Source organism: Lathyrus oleraceus, chromosome 4 (genome assembly GCF_024323335.1).
Source record: "Lathyrus oleraceus cultivar Zhongwan6 chromosome 4, CAAS_Psat_ZW6_1.0, whole genome shotgun sequence".
Classification (NCBI taxonomy): domain Eukaryota; kingdom Viridiplantae; phylum Streptophyta; class Magnoliopsida; order Fabales; family Fabaceae; genus Lathyrus; species Lathyrus oleraceus.
In genome coordinates this window covers 441,560,673-441,573,077 of record NC_066582.1, presented here as the reverse complement: position 1 = coordinate 441,573,077, position 12,405 = coordinate 441,560,673, and the positions used below count along the sequence as shown (strand labels likewise).

Here is a 12,405-nt window from a genome sequence, read left to right as displayed (position 1 = left end):
AATATTCAAGACTAACAATTTGCAGTTCCTTTAAAAGTAAGAAACATTAAACTAAATATTTATAATTTGTTTGACTTAGTTGCATAAATGTCTCCTAGTTATTAAAATTTGAAAAAGAAAATTTGTTTGGTTAGAATTGTTTAGAACTAACTTCTATTTATAAGTTTTAAAAAAAATATATATATAAAAAAAACTAATAGATTTTATATGTTTTTATTTTTACCTTTGAAAATTAAAAGAAAAAAAAAACAGAAAACTAAATTATTTAACAAATACAAAACAAGCTTAATTTAGTATAAAAGTTTTATATTTTCACAATTTTATTGCATATATTAAACCCATGGAGTCTTTTTTTTTGGGTAAAATTTGTGATTACTTTAATAGGCTTCAATCACTTGTCTCTTCTCCACTTGACACAATTTTTCAGCCAAGGATTTACTATACAATAGTTTCAGCCACCTACAAGAAAGGTAGCACCTGCAAGATGCAGATATCATAACCCCAAAAAATGGAGAAAAGCTTACATTTAACACATTCAAGTTACCTAAATCTATATTAACAGTATGATGGTAAACTCTATGAAGTGCCACTAAAACTTTTGCTGAAGCTAGCAACAATAAGTCTATTATTATTATTATTATATATATACCATCTTACATATGACTTGGTCTCCTCTTCCCAGAATCTGTTCTTAGCCTCTTTACAGGATTAGCCCACCCAACTGACCCATTTGGTTGTTGAGATGGTTGTCCAACCCATCCTTGAGTCTGTTGAGTTAATCTGTCTTTGGGGACTGAACCTGCCGCAGGACTTCTCATAGACGGCGAAACAGGACCGGTCCTAGTCTTCACCGTTGATTTCTCCCTCTCGTTTCTTCTTTTCTTGCACACGACTAGTTCGCCTGGATGAGTAAGTAGTGGTGGAGAATCATCCTGTGGTCGAGGTTGCTCTCGTATATTGCTGCCGCTAACATTTCCGGTTTTTGATTCCTTTGGTGGCATACGGACTCTAATCCTACTGTTTTCTCCGCTAGAAGCTGATCCGCGTTGCAGTGGTCTCTGTGAAGGGTGTGAATCGGGTTCCACCTCGTTCATCAGCTTGTGCCTCTTGCCTTGTCCAACAGCTACTGGCCTAGGAGACGATACAGTGGTTGAGGCAGAAACTGGACCGGCAAAAGAGAGTGCACTTCTTGCGTCTCGGAAGTCGGTATCAGGAAATGCAATTTTCAATATATCGAAAAAGAGATCATGAACCTTCCTTGCTTCAGTTCTTACCTGAAAATAACGATGTATTTAACAAAGCCATAAAAGTGAACTATTCTGTATGATGATACACATAAGAAATCTTACCTCAAGGGAGAAACCGTAATAATGCATTGCGCTCTTTAACATGAATTGCACATCAAATACAAGATCCGTGGCTCCAGTATACTCCAATTTATCAATCCGCTGATCAATCTTCCGTAGATCCAACAGGTTATTCCCAGATCCACCACTTAACCCAGAATTCTCAATCCTCTTCCACAGATCTGTTAATAGAGGTACAATTTGATGGCCTTCCTTGTCTATTCTCCTTTGGAGCTTGCTAATTACATTTTTGCACTGCAAGTGTGATAATTGTATGAGTTCAAATGCTAACAGTACTAGCAAACAAGAACGCAAAATCGTAACAAGAAGTGCAATTAAATTAATACAGCCAACAGTCTTTGTGAAACGTGAAAATTAACATAGCAAAAAATATTCAGAGTTTCAGCCAGTAAAAAATATTATCGGGCTTGCACCCTTAATTGGCAACCTTTTTTGGTCATATTACTGAAGTTGTAAACGGAGAAAAAAAAATAAGTATTACTGCTTCTTGTCAACATAAGAAAACATGCAACACACACTCGATCCAGGAAAACACAACCGCCACCAAAGAAAAAATAAAAAGATCGTTGAATTAACGACACATACCCTTCTCTGGATGATTTCTGTCATCCTAGAGCCATGAGCAGAGGATCCACTTGAATTGATAGGCTTCCCCTCCCAGCTTTCCCTGGAATGTTCGCCACCATCCTCTGAAGGAGCAGATATGGTATTCAAACGAGTAGGCTTTGGTGAGCCGTGTAATTTCGATGTATTAGCAATCCGCCTTGAAGGTAAAGTTCGCTTATTTTTTAATGAAATGTTTTGATCATTCCTGCTGGCATTTGAATCTATGTGTGATTTTGATTCTAGGTCAGTCCTCAGCTGTGCTTGATATTTACGGTCTGCTTGGACTGACAAACGAGGCATAATTTCACTACCAGACTTTTCTTCAGGTTTTTCAGTGGGATGACGGGGTCGAACACGAAGACTACGTTTGCGTTTAATCTTTGGTTTCTGCAAAACTTGTTCATCCTCACCTTCATCACGATCATGAATCCAACTTCCAGACTGTTGATGCTCCATGTGAGAATCAACAGATATTGCAATTTCCCCTTCCTCTAAGTCATCTGTCTGGGAAAAATTATCACAATGTAATCAGAATAAGATAGAAAACCACCACGAAAAAAAAATTAAAAATACAAGTGAAGCAACATACCATCCTTTTTGAAATGGAACCTGGCCGGGCATCTAATGCTGACAGGGAACCAAATTTCTGAGAGGAAATTGATGGTGACACTATCTGTGTCACTTTTTTACTGTCAGAGGACGATCCAGAGGAACCAGCTTCTTGAACCACCTGATTATTTCGGGCAATTTCTAAAGATTGAGAAAATTCATATCCACCATCACACAGACTATCTTCCATCTGATCTTTATCGATGGGTTGAGCTCCATCAGCTCCACTATACCCATCATCGTCCAAATCTCCTACCTCCCCTTCTTCGTTTGCAGACCCATTTCTTTCTTCAAAGCTTGCTTCAGAGTATTCCAAATCTTCATCTTCCAGTTCTTTATAACTAGTATGTTTCTTGGGCCGTCCTCTTTTTCTTTCTGAACCAAGTTCACTTGTATCCACGGCAACACTACCACCCAATAAACTTTTCTTTAATGGTCTTTTTGATAAAGCAGCAACAGCAGTATTAACTTCTTTTGTATTGGCACGAATCCATTTAGGCACATGATCATACCGTGTCATATCCTCAATCCAATCTAGTTCATCATCCATTTGATCAAACAGTTCCACTTCCTCGTCACTCCTAGCAATCATGCGATTTACCTCCTGCAGTGACGGAACATCATGGACAGTTTCTTGATACCTCTCTTCATCGTGTAATAATGTCTCCAAAGTCAAACGCCTTTCTTCATGTGTTGTTCTTTGATCGAAACGCCCAGCATTAATTACCTCATCAGCCATGTCTATCTTATATTGCTGAATATTGTTTCTTATGAGGCCCTCAATAGATCCTATGTAGCGATCCTTGCCTACAAGTTCATCCTCCAAATCAACAGTGCCTCCACCTCTCATTTCATCTTCCTTCTGATGACTAGGGATTTTGTCGACAACTGCTTCCATGTAGATAACCTTGACTGGTCTTTTCTGTCCAATACGATGAGCTCTGGCAACAGCCTGCTCCTCATTTTTAGGATTTGGATCAGGATCATAAATAACAACTGTGTCAGCAGACTGAAGGTTAAGGCCTCTCCCAGCAGCTCGAATGCTAAGCAAGAAGATGAAACAGTCTGAATCAGGGCCATTGAAGTCATTTATAGCTAATTCACGGTCTTCCAAACTAGTTGTCCCATCAATTCTTCTGTACACGAGTCTTCGCCACTGCAGGTATTCTTCCAAGATGTCAAGAAGTTTTGTCATGGTACTGAAAAGTAGAACTCGGTGTCCGGTTCTTTGAAGTTTTATGAGGATCCTATCCAGGATCCACAATTTTCCACAAGATTTTACAATGAACTCTTTAGATAAGTCACTGAAGAATGGATAATTAAGCAACGGATGATTGCATGTTTTCCGAAGCTCCATGCATCTGTTGTTTAAAGTTTTATATTGTTTCACCTGGTAGTTAGGATTCCTCTGAAGCTTACGTTCCTCATCCTCAGGATCAAGACGAAGAGTACCAGTCGATTTGACCCAGTCGTAAATAGCACTCTGGACAGATGACATTTTACATCGTAAAACTATGGAGTCCTGCAATGCAGTAATAATACTAGGTTTTAGCCACAAGAAATAGAATAAATGGTCAAGTATAGTTAGGGAGCTATAATCACACCTTTGGTGGTAGTGAGCCTTCAACATCTTCAACACGGCGCCTGAGCATGAAAGGCTCAAGAATCTGATGAAGTCGATGGATTGTGATGACTTTTTTCTCTGTCTCGAGCCAATCGTCCTCTGCATTTTGAGTAGGGCCTTCTTTTTGAAATGGTTTTGAGAACCAATCATGAAAGGCTTTCTTATTATCAAAAACCTCAGGGAGAAGTAAATTTAGAAGTGACCAGAGTTCCTTCAAATCATTCTGCAAATAAAATCAAACCACAACAAATCCCATCAACAAAATTTACATTGTGTCAAGTATCTATAGATTTTATATGACTTATCAATTAGCGCTTATTCCCTTTGGAATTAGACGTAAGCAAAAAAAGTACGCGTACTCGACACCATTAGTACTTGGAACCAACTTCATTAAGAATATCTAATAAATTGGAGTAGAGAGCAACCAAGAAAAGTAATAGGTAAAGCCATTATAGAAGGTTTGGAATTAATGGTCGTCTGTTATGACACTAATATTTGCATGGAGTTACTTTGTAGTATAGAGACCAGATTGAAAATGTTCTGTATAGGGTCTCATAACACCTTTATGTTTATCATTTTTAATTTTGACCCTACTATTCAATTTTGCATAATTCCAACAAATAAGGAAGACCAAGAAGATTAAAAACTGTACAGTTGATGGTCAGAAATGATATTGTTTGATCCAAGTAGTGCATAAAAGAAATAAAAGTATATGCAGTAACAGACACTATTTGTTTATAATAATGCAGGTGTTGTATGAAAAGAAAGCAGACCTGCAACGGTGTGCCTGTCAAAAGCAGACGTCTTTGACAACGATACCTATCAAGGTCACGTGCTAAAACTGAATCTCTATCCTTCATTCTCTGTGCTTCATCAATCACAATATACTTCCAATCAATTTTTGAAAGTTTTGCCCGGTCATACATGATGAACTCATAAGTAGTCACCAAGACATTAAACTTCAGAGCAGAAACCTATTGTAAATAAAGAAAAGAAAACCAGGCAGTAATTAACAAAATTATACTCTGAGAATTAGGAGAGATCATTTTATTCTCCTTAATTTTATTTTATCTTATTAGGTTAGGTCCTATTTGATTTTAGTACGATTTGTATTGATTTATTTCAGACCATTAATATAGTCCTAATGATTGGGACAGCATTAATTTATTGTAACTTTTGCTCTATAAACAGTCTCAGACAGTGTTGATAAACATGGCAGTAACTTTCCCATTACTTTATACATTAACGGTGTGTGAATAACTTGAGGCACACTTACTTGATGAAATAATTTTGATCGATAATCTTTCCCTCCAGCATAAAAAATGCATGACACAGATGGTAACCACTTGTATAACTCACTCTGCACAATAAAGATAGTTTTTCTAGTTAAAAAATTACAAAATAGTAATACTAATCAAATGAATAAGTTTAGAAACTCACCTTCCAGTTAACCATAACAGCATTTGGGACTATTATAAGATGTGGACCATAGTTTCCTTTGAATTCCATCAAGTATGCAATCAATGCCATAACCTAGGGAAGGAAAAAAATGCAAGTTTAAAAATTATTACAGTACATTATTATACAATACCCTTAAAAAACAGATGAACATTTTACATCTCCCGTGTAAGACACACTGAACTTAACTATGAAATATGAAATCACTAAGTTGCCAAAAAAGACTATGATATATATATTTTTCAATCTAAGGAAAGAGAAGAGCAACAAAAAATAAGGCTAACCTGTACTGTTTTACCAAGACCCATCTCATCAGCTAAAATTCCATTTAATTTGTTGTTGTACAAAGAAAGCATCCATTGCAATCCAACCTTATTAAAAAAAGTGTCAGAGCCTTGAAAACTTGCTTAAGAATACAACATAAGGCAATCACTTAAAGAATAACTATTTCAATAATGTAGCAACCTACAAGCTGATAGTCTCTCAATGTTCCAGCTCGTAAGAGGGATGGTTGTCTTATGACCATTTCACTCACCGCATGTGCGAGGTTGTAATACCTGGAATGTAGAAAATTAAATTCAGTTTTAAAAACAGTTATTTAAACATGATAAGGGTATTTAAATCAAAATGCCCAGAAAAAAATACATAAACACATTCTGCATAAAAATTTCATTACAATCACACCTTGCCTCGAGCATTTTTGTGTAAAAACGCAAAACATACATAAATATTAAAACTAAATTTACAAAAACTCACTTGTTGACAGATGAACTGTCTCTAGGAGCATTCATCTCCAGAAAACGATTCCTGATCATCACTTCCTCTCCTGCACAAGCAGCAGCAGCTCTGACTTCTTCTTCAGATAGACCCTATGGTCATAAACAAATAATGAATCAGACACATGCAAATGATCTTATTAAACAAGTTTATATAAGAAAAAATCAGAATCCTTAAAACTAAGATGAATAGAAAAAACGGGATTTGTCAAAAACTTATTCTCAAAACATTGGATCAGTGAATGGGAGAGGTTAATGAAACATGCCTGCAATCGTGCAGCACCAGCAGCTGCTTTTGCTGCCTCTTCCACTTCTTGTTGATTTTTGGCAGCTGTTATCTTACTTCCTAATTTATGTAGATACTCCTCAGTCTGGGATAAGAAAGATGAAAGAACTTCATATCTCTCTGCAGCATCACCCGGAATGCTAGTCTGCTGTTCCAGCAACATCTCCCTATATCTGTCAACATCATTGTTCTTTAGGGCTTCCATCCTTCTATTTCTATCGTCATCTTTATGTTTTGAGAATTCCCGCAACATCCTCTCATGATATTTGGCCACACCCCTGTTACGGGCAGTACGGGCATCACGAATTGCCCAGTGTGCCTCAAGAAGTTTCTTCCGCCATAGAAATATAGATTTCAGTTGCTTCTCCCTAGCAGCTTTTTGAGACGCCTGCACTTGCCTAACAAGTTCCACACGCTGGCGTTCACACAACCTAACAAACTTACGATATGGCCTATCTGGCATAGCCATTATCTCTTGTTGCTGTTGATCAATCTCATCCCTCAAACGAGCCTGCAGATCTAAAAGGCGGAGCTTTTTCTCTTCAATTTGCAGTCTCAACACAAGATCAGGCCTAATTCGTTTCCTCTCTAAGTTAACAGCCAGTAAGCCTTCAATCTTCTTCAAATTTTCTGTTCGCTTCTTGCTAAGTACTTCTACGCCTTCCTCAAAAAGAAGATCTTTGACATCATATGCCAGTGATAAATTATTGCTGTTGTTTACCATCATAGATGACCCAAAAGAGTCATGTTTCCTAGTGAAGAACGGAAAATCAAACAGGGGTCCATGATACTTTCTGGTTGGTCCCACATCCTTTGGCTGAGAAACAGTGTTTGCCTGTCCCGGTTTTGTAATTTGCATTGTATCGGATACAGAGGTTTGCGGTGCAATTGCCTTTCCCCTATCTAATGCCAACTCATTTCTAACAGGAGTACTGTTATTTCCATGTTCACTGTCCTGCTTTGGCTTAATAGAGGATCCAATTGGTTTCTGCTCTTCCTTTCCAGCAGATGAAGTTGAAGCAGATTCTTTTGATACAGACGGCACAACAGCTTGAATATGAACTGCTGGCAGAGCAGATTTCTCATCTTTTGAAAAGGATTCCTGCTTTACAGAACTGGGTCCATTAACAGCGGGATTAGATTGTGATTCATTGACCTCAACATGCCGTGGTTGTTCTGGCACAATATTTCCAGCAGATTTGACTTGATTTTGTCCTCCTGCAGGATGGTTTGGTTGTTTTGCCTGCAACTCAAGAGGTGGTGGAGTGATAGCTTGAAGAAGTTCTTGAGGCAGAGTACCTTCTCCTTTCTATAAACCAAAAGAAAAATAATTAGCACGATTAGAATACATATAGCACATCTTTGCTGGAAGTACATATATACATAACACAAGTACAGATAGTTAACAGAATTAGAAAGATGGAGATAAAGAGAAAAGACTTGGAAATGCTACCTTTAACCGCCTAAATGCTAGTATCTGTGCTTTAAGAACATGTAGCTGTTGTTTTGTAAATCCATTTTGTCGCTCAGGCATCTGAGCTGGGGCCCCTTGAGATTTAGCATAATTTCCCGAACCCCCTTCTTTTGTTGGGCCTCCAGTCTGTGTCGTAGTTTGGTTTAACTGCCTGGTGTACTGCGTTTGAGGAGGTTCTGCACCAGAAGATGAACCTTTTGCATTCAAATGATGGTCGGCACCTATGTTCATGGTTGCAGAGGATTGCTGAGAATGATAAGAGGGCATTCCATTTCCAGCTTTTACTTGTTGCCTCAGAGGAGCTTGAGACTCTTTACCATGAACATTGAATTGCTGCATGACCATGTCACTGGACTGACCAGCTGTACCAGCATTTGCCGTTGAACCGAGATGGCTGGGAGGAACTGTCTGCCTGGCTTTCGAAGAACCTGACTGCCCAGACATGTCACTTGATGAATTAGCATGCGCGGAGCTCTCACTTGCAACTGCTGGAGAATTAACCTGCTGCTTTGAAACAGGGACCGATGACGACTGTGCGCCGATGTTGCTCTCACTGGTCTTTGGTGGTAGGACCATCCTCGACTGCATCAGTGGAATGAGCTTTGCCATTAAATGTGCATTTGTAGGATGTGATAAATCAATATTATTCTCACGTGCCCATGCCTGCATGGCTTGCAATTGAGCAGCTACTGCAATCTGGCTGTTCATAACATTTTGGATGCCATGTTGTGCTTCTGGTGTTTGAATGGATCTTATCTGTTGTCCTTGCTCCATCTGCTTTTCTCCACGGACATTGTGTTCAGATGAATTCCTAGAAGACGATCCTTGAGCTTGATTCATTGCCTGCATTGCCATTATGTCTTGCATTTTCAGATTTCCCATGCGCATTTCCTGATCTTTTACAGATGCAGGGTTTAACATTCCCATCTTAGCATGCTGTTGCGGATGAATTCCCAAAGTAGGCTTTTGTTGCGCAGCCTGGAAAGCATATTGAAGGTATGCTTGGTGGACAGGGTTTAGCATTTGCTGCTGCTCGCTATTTTGACCTCTGAGCTGAGCATCTTGATTGGAACCATGTAGCTGAGCTAAATCGGTGAATTTTCGAGACTGCTGGGGCAGTTGCATAGCATTGGGTTGTTGGAAATTGTTACTCCCAAATACACCTTGACGCCCTGCTTGATAGGCTAAAAATGCTTCATTTCCTTCGGGCTTTCTTAGCAGCTGCTGTTGAAATGTCTGCATTTGAATAATTATATAAAAAATCATTGCTCCATAACACTAATAACTAGACATACATAAGATGTGATAATAAAGCAAATTTCATTGCTTTCAAGACAGACAATATTATACAAAAAATTGTGTCTAGCCGTCAAGAACATGATCATCCAGTTCGAAGACTTACATCTGCATTCATTATTCAGCTTTTCAAAATTTTAAAAACAAGAAAAATATGAAAGAGCACTCCTTGGAAACTCATGGAAGGTATTAGTACAACATATATAAGTAAAAACCAAACAGTGCTGTATACTGCGTAACAAACATAGAAGCATAAACAAGACCAAGAATAAGAAGTGTAACAAACTCCCAACCATCATTATGACATAGCATGCAGAAAATCAGTCCAATATCAGTGATCACAGCATTTTAAGAAAGAAGGATACATGATGCTTGCGTTAGAAACAAAACTAAGTCAACAAGAAACATTCAATATAAGTATAAAATTAATGACATCCATCAGACTTAGCTCCTAATAAGTAATAATAGTAAGTTATACGTAGCACGAAAAATAAAAGGTAAATCAACAATATGCAGAAGCCAAAACAGCACTTTTAACACCTGCAACCTCAGATTGTCTGGTTATCTACAATCAATCAACATGTTTAAACCAATAAAAATACAACAACACAATCCTCAAGTTTAATCAAGTCGACATTTCATAAGCCTCATCAATGTCTAAAAGAAAACTCCAGAAACATTTCAGAGAAGAAACTAGTGATGTCAAAATAGTTATGTTTTAAATAAGTAAATAAATGTCATATATCAACATAAAATAAATGCAAAAACGACCAAATAGTGATTAAAAGGAAACTTAACTAGAATAAACTGACAATGACATCACATAATTGCACCCTGAGTTCAATTCAGAGATTACCATCAACTTTGCATTTTAAACAAAAAAAAAAATATTACTAACACAACACATTCATAGTTTGACTATTCTCGTACAGCCGAAAATTAATTGTTGTTGAAATAAAGAAACCACAATTCCGACAATCTAGGACAGAATAAAGACAGGTAAGAGGTTGTCACAATTAAAACCCGAAATGAAAAAAGAAAATAAATATGGAAATTTCAGCATAACCCAAATTCCAACCCCCACTGCACACTCCCAATTCCCAAAACACCATAAAAATTCAAAAGCCCATAAACCAAAAAAAGCAACATTTGCACTACACACTACAACTAAAACAAGATCATAAATTAAGCTAAAAACTCATAAATCTCACACCTGTCTGGAACCTAACTGCTGCTGCTGCTGGTGTTGCTGCTGTTGTTGATGCTGGTGTTGATGCTGCAAAGATTCAAATCCTAACTGTGATGCTGAAGATGAAGAAGAGGGTGAAGCAGCTGCCGAGGTAGACGGCCGACCCGCCGGCCGGCCAGGACCACCACCACCGGAATGCATACAAACAAACTCAGAATTTCAATTGAGCTACACGTGGCAATAAACAACCCTAAAATTCAGATCACTCACACTACAAACTCAGCTCAAAAAAAAACAAAATTTTCAAAATCAATGAGACCCCACAAAAGGAAAAACCTCAAATCCCAAGAAAACCCCAAAATCTTCGGGTTCCTTTGAATCAAATAGCTTGATTTTTCTGCTTTTTTTCTCTCTCTAGCTGAAGCTTGTAGACAGCAATTTTCTCTCTCTAAAAACCCGCGATTTTAGGGAGAAGATGGATCTTGGGAATCGAAGGGTGGTGACAGAGAGGGAAGTTGTCCGAATCGGTGTGGAAATTCCACTGAGCGATTGTGCGATTTTTGGTCAAACCCTAGCTATTTTTTTCATTTTTTAAAAATAAAGAAAATCGATTTTTTTAGAGAGAGGAGAGAGAAAAGTTTGAGGTTGGTAAAGTTGAGAGTGTATTATTAAAGAGGACCCTTTTGTGTTAGCGTTTTGAGTTTGCCCCTTCTTTCTCGTTAAAATTACCAACGTAGCCCGTTCTTAAATCATGACTCATGTATTTTTGTATTGCTTACCTAGTAAAAAAAACTCACACGCATATGTATTTTCAATGGGGTGGACAAAATACACAATACCACCGTCCGATCCAAATCGGGTTTTCAACAACGGGTCGGATAATTTCATGTTACGAATTCAAACGGATCATTGAATTGGATATCGTTTTGGATGATTTCGATCGGGCTCGGATTGGTAATATTTGACATGTCGAAATCTAAATTTGATCGAACATACGCATATGAAAGTTGGACTTTAAGTTACTCTAGGCCCAAACTAGCCATCAATTCATGGTCCAAAGTAAATAGGGTTAAATATATTTTTGGTTCTCCTATATATTTCATATTTAACTTTTAGTCTTTCTAAAAATTTCTTTCAAAGAGTGGTTCTTCTAAAAATTTCAATTTTAACTTTTTGTCCCTCTTGAAACTTTGTGCGGTTTTTATAACTTAACGACATAATTAACGACAGATTTAGCGACGGTTTTGACATAAGGGATCAAAAGTTAAAATTAAAATTTTTAGAATGATCATTCTTTTAAGGAAAATTTTGATATGAGATATTTAGGATTACAAAAAACATATTTAACCCAAGCAAATATTCATAAGGTTAGATTTGAAGGAGAAGAGCGATCCAAAACGCAGCGGAATTTAAAAAAAAATCTCCTTTAGTGATCCTTACGAATGGGCATGATTAGTGATAGAATCGTTACCTCTTGTGGCGATTGAAACCTTTATTGTAGATCTACGGAGCGATCACGAACGTTGAATGGTGACAACGCCTCTACTCAGTCCACACAAACGAATTCCTTCAATCTCAGTGCTAGCTGCTACGAATGAAGGCTTTGAGAGAGAGAGAGAGAGAGAAACGAAATTACAACTGCACAAATGCTTCTGCACAAAGGTTCTATTTATAGAACCACTTGTGTGCGCTGCAAGCTAAAAAGCTCACTTAAATGTAT

The 12,405-nt window shown here is 37.7% G+C and overlaps 1 protein-coding gene across 2 annotated transcripts; it reads right to left on the bottom strand.

Annotated features, from left to right (window-relative positions):
* Positions 1–289: 289 nt before the first annotated feature.
* LOC127075968 (ATP-dependent helicase BRM) lies at positions 290–11,340 on the bottom strand. 2 transcript variants are annotated; one of them, XM_051017511.1, is made up of 14 exons: positions 10,710–11,335; positions 8,180–9,436; positions 6,707–8,035; positions 6,421–6,533; positions 6,134–6,221; positions 5,949–6,035; positions 5,647–5,739; positions 5,483–5,566; positions 4,980–5,180; positions 4,187–4,429; positions 2,563–4,104; positions 1,953–2,477; positions 1,350–1,601; positions 290–1,274 (listed from the first exon to the last, which is right to left on the bottom strand). In XM_051017511.1, the coding sequence occupies exons 1-14, from the start codon at positions 10,884–10,886 to the stop codon at positions 654–656; spliced, it is 6,612 nt and encodes a 2,203-aa protein (XP_050873468.1). In that variant the 5' UTR covers positions 10,887–11,335; the 3' UTR covers positions 290–653. The 2 variants fall into 2 exon arrangements, with proteins under 2 accessions (XP_050873468.1, XP_050873469.1); XM_051017512.1 differs by lacking the exons at positions 290–1,274; positions 1,350–1,601 and having other exon boundaries at positions 2,237–2,473; positions 10,710–11,340.
* Between the last annotated feature and the right edge of the window lie 1,065 nt (positions 11,341–12,405).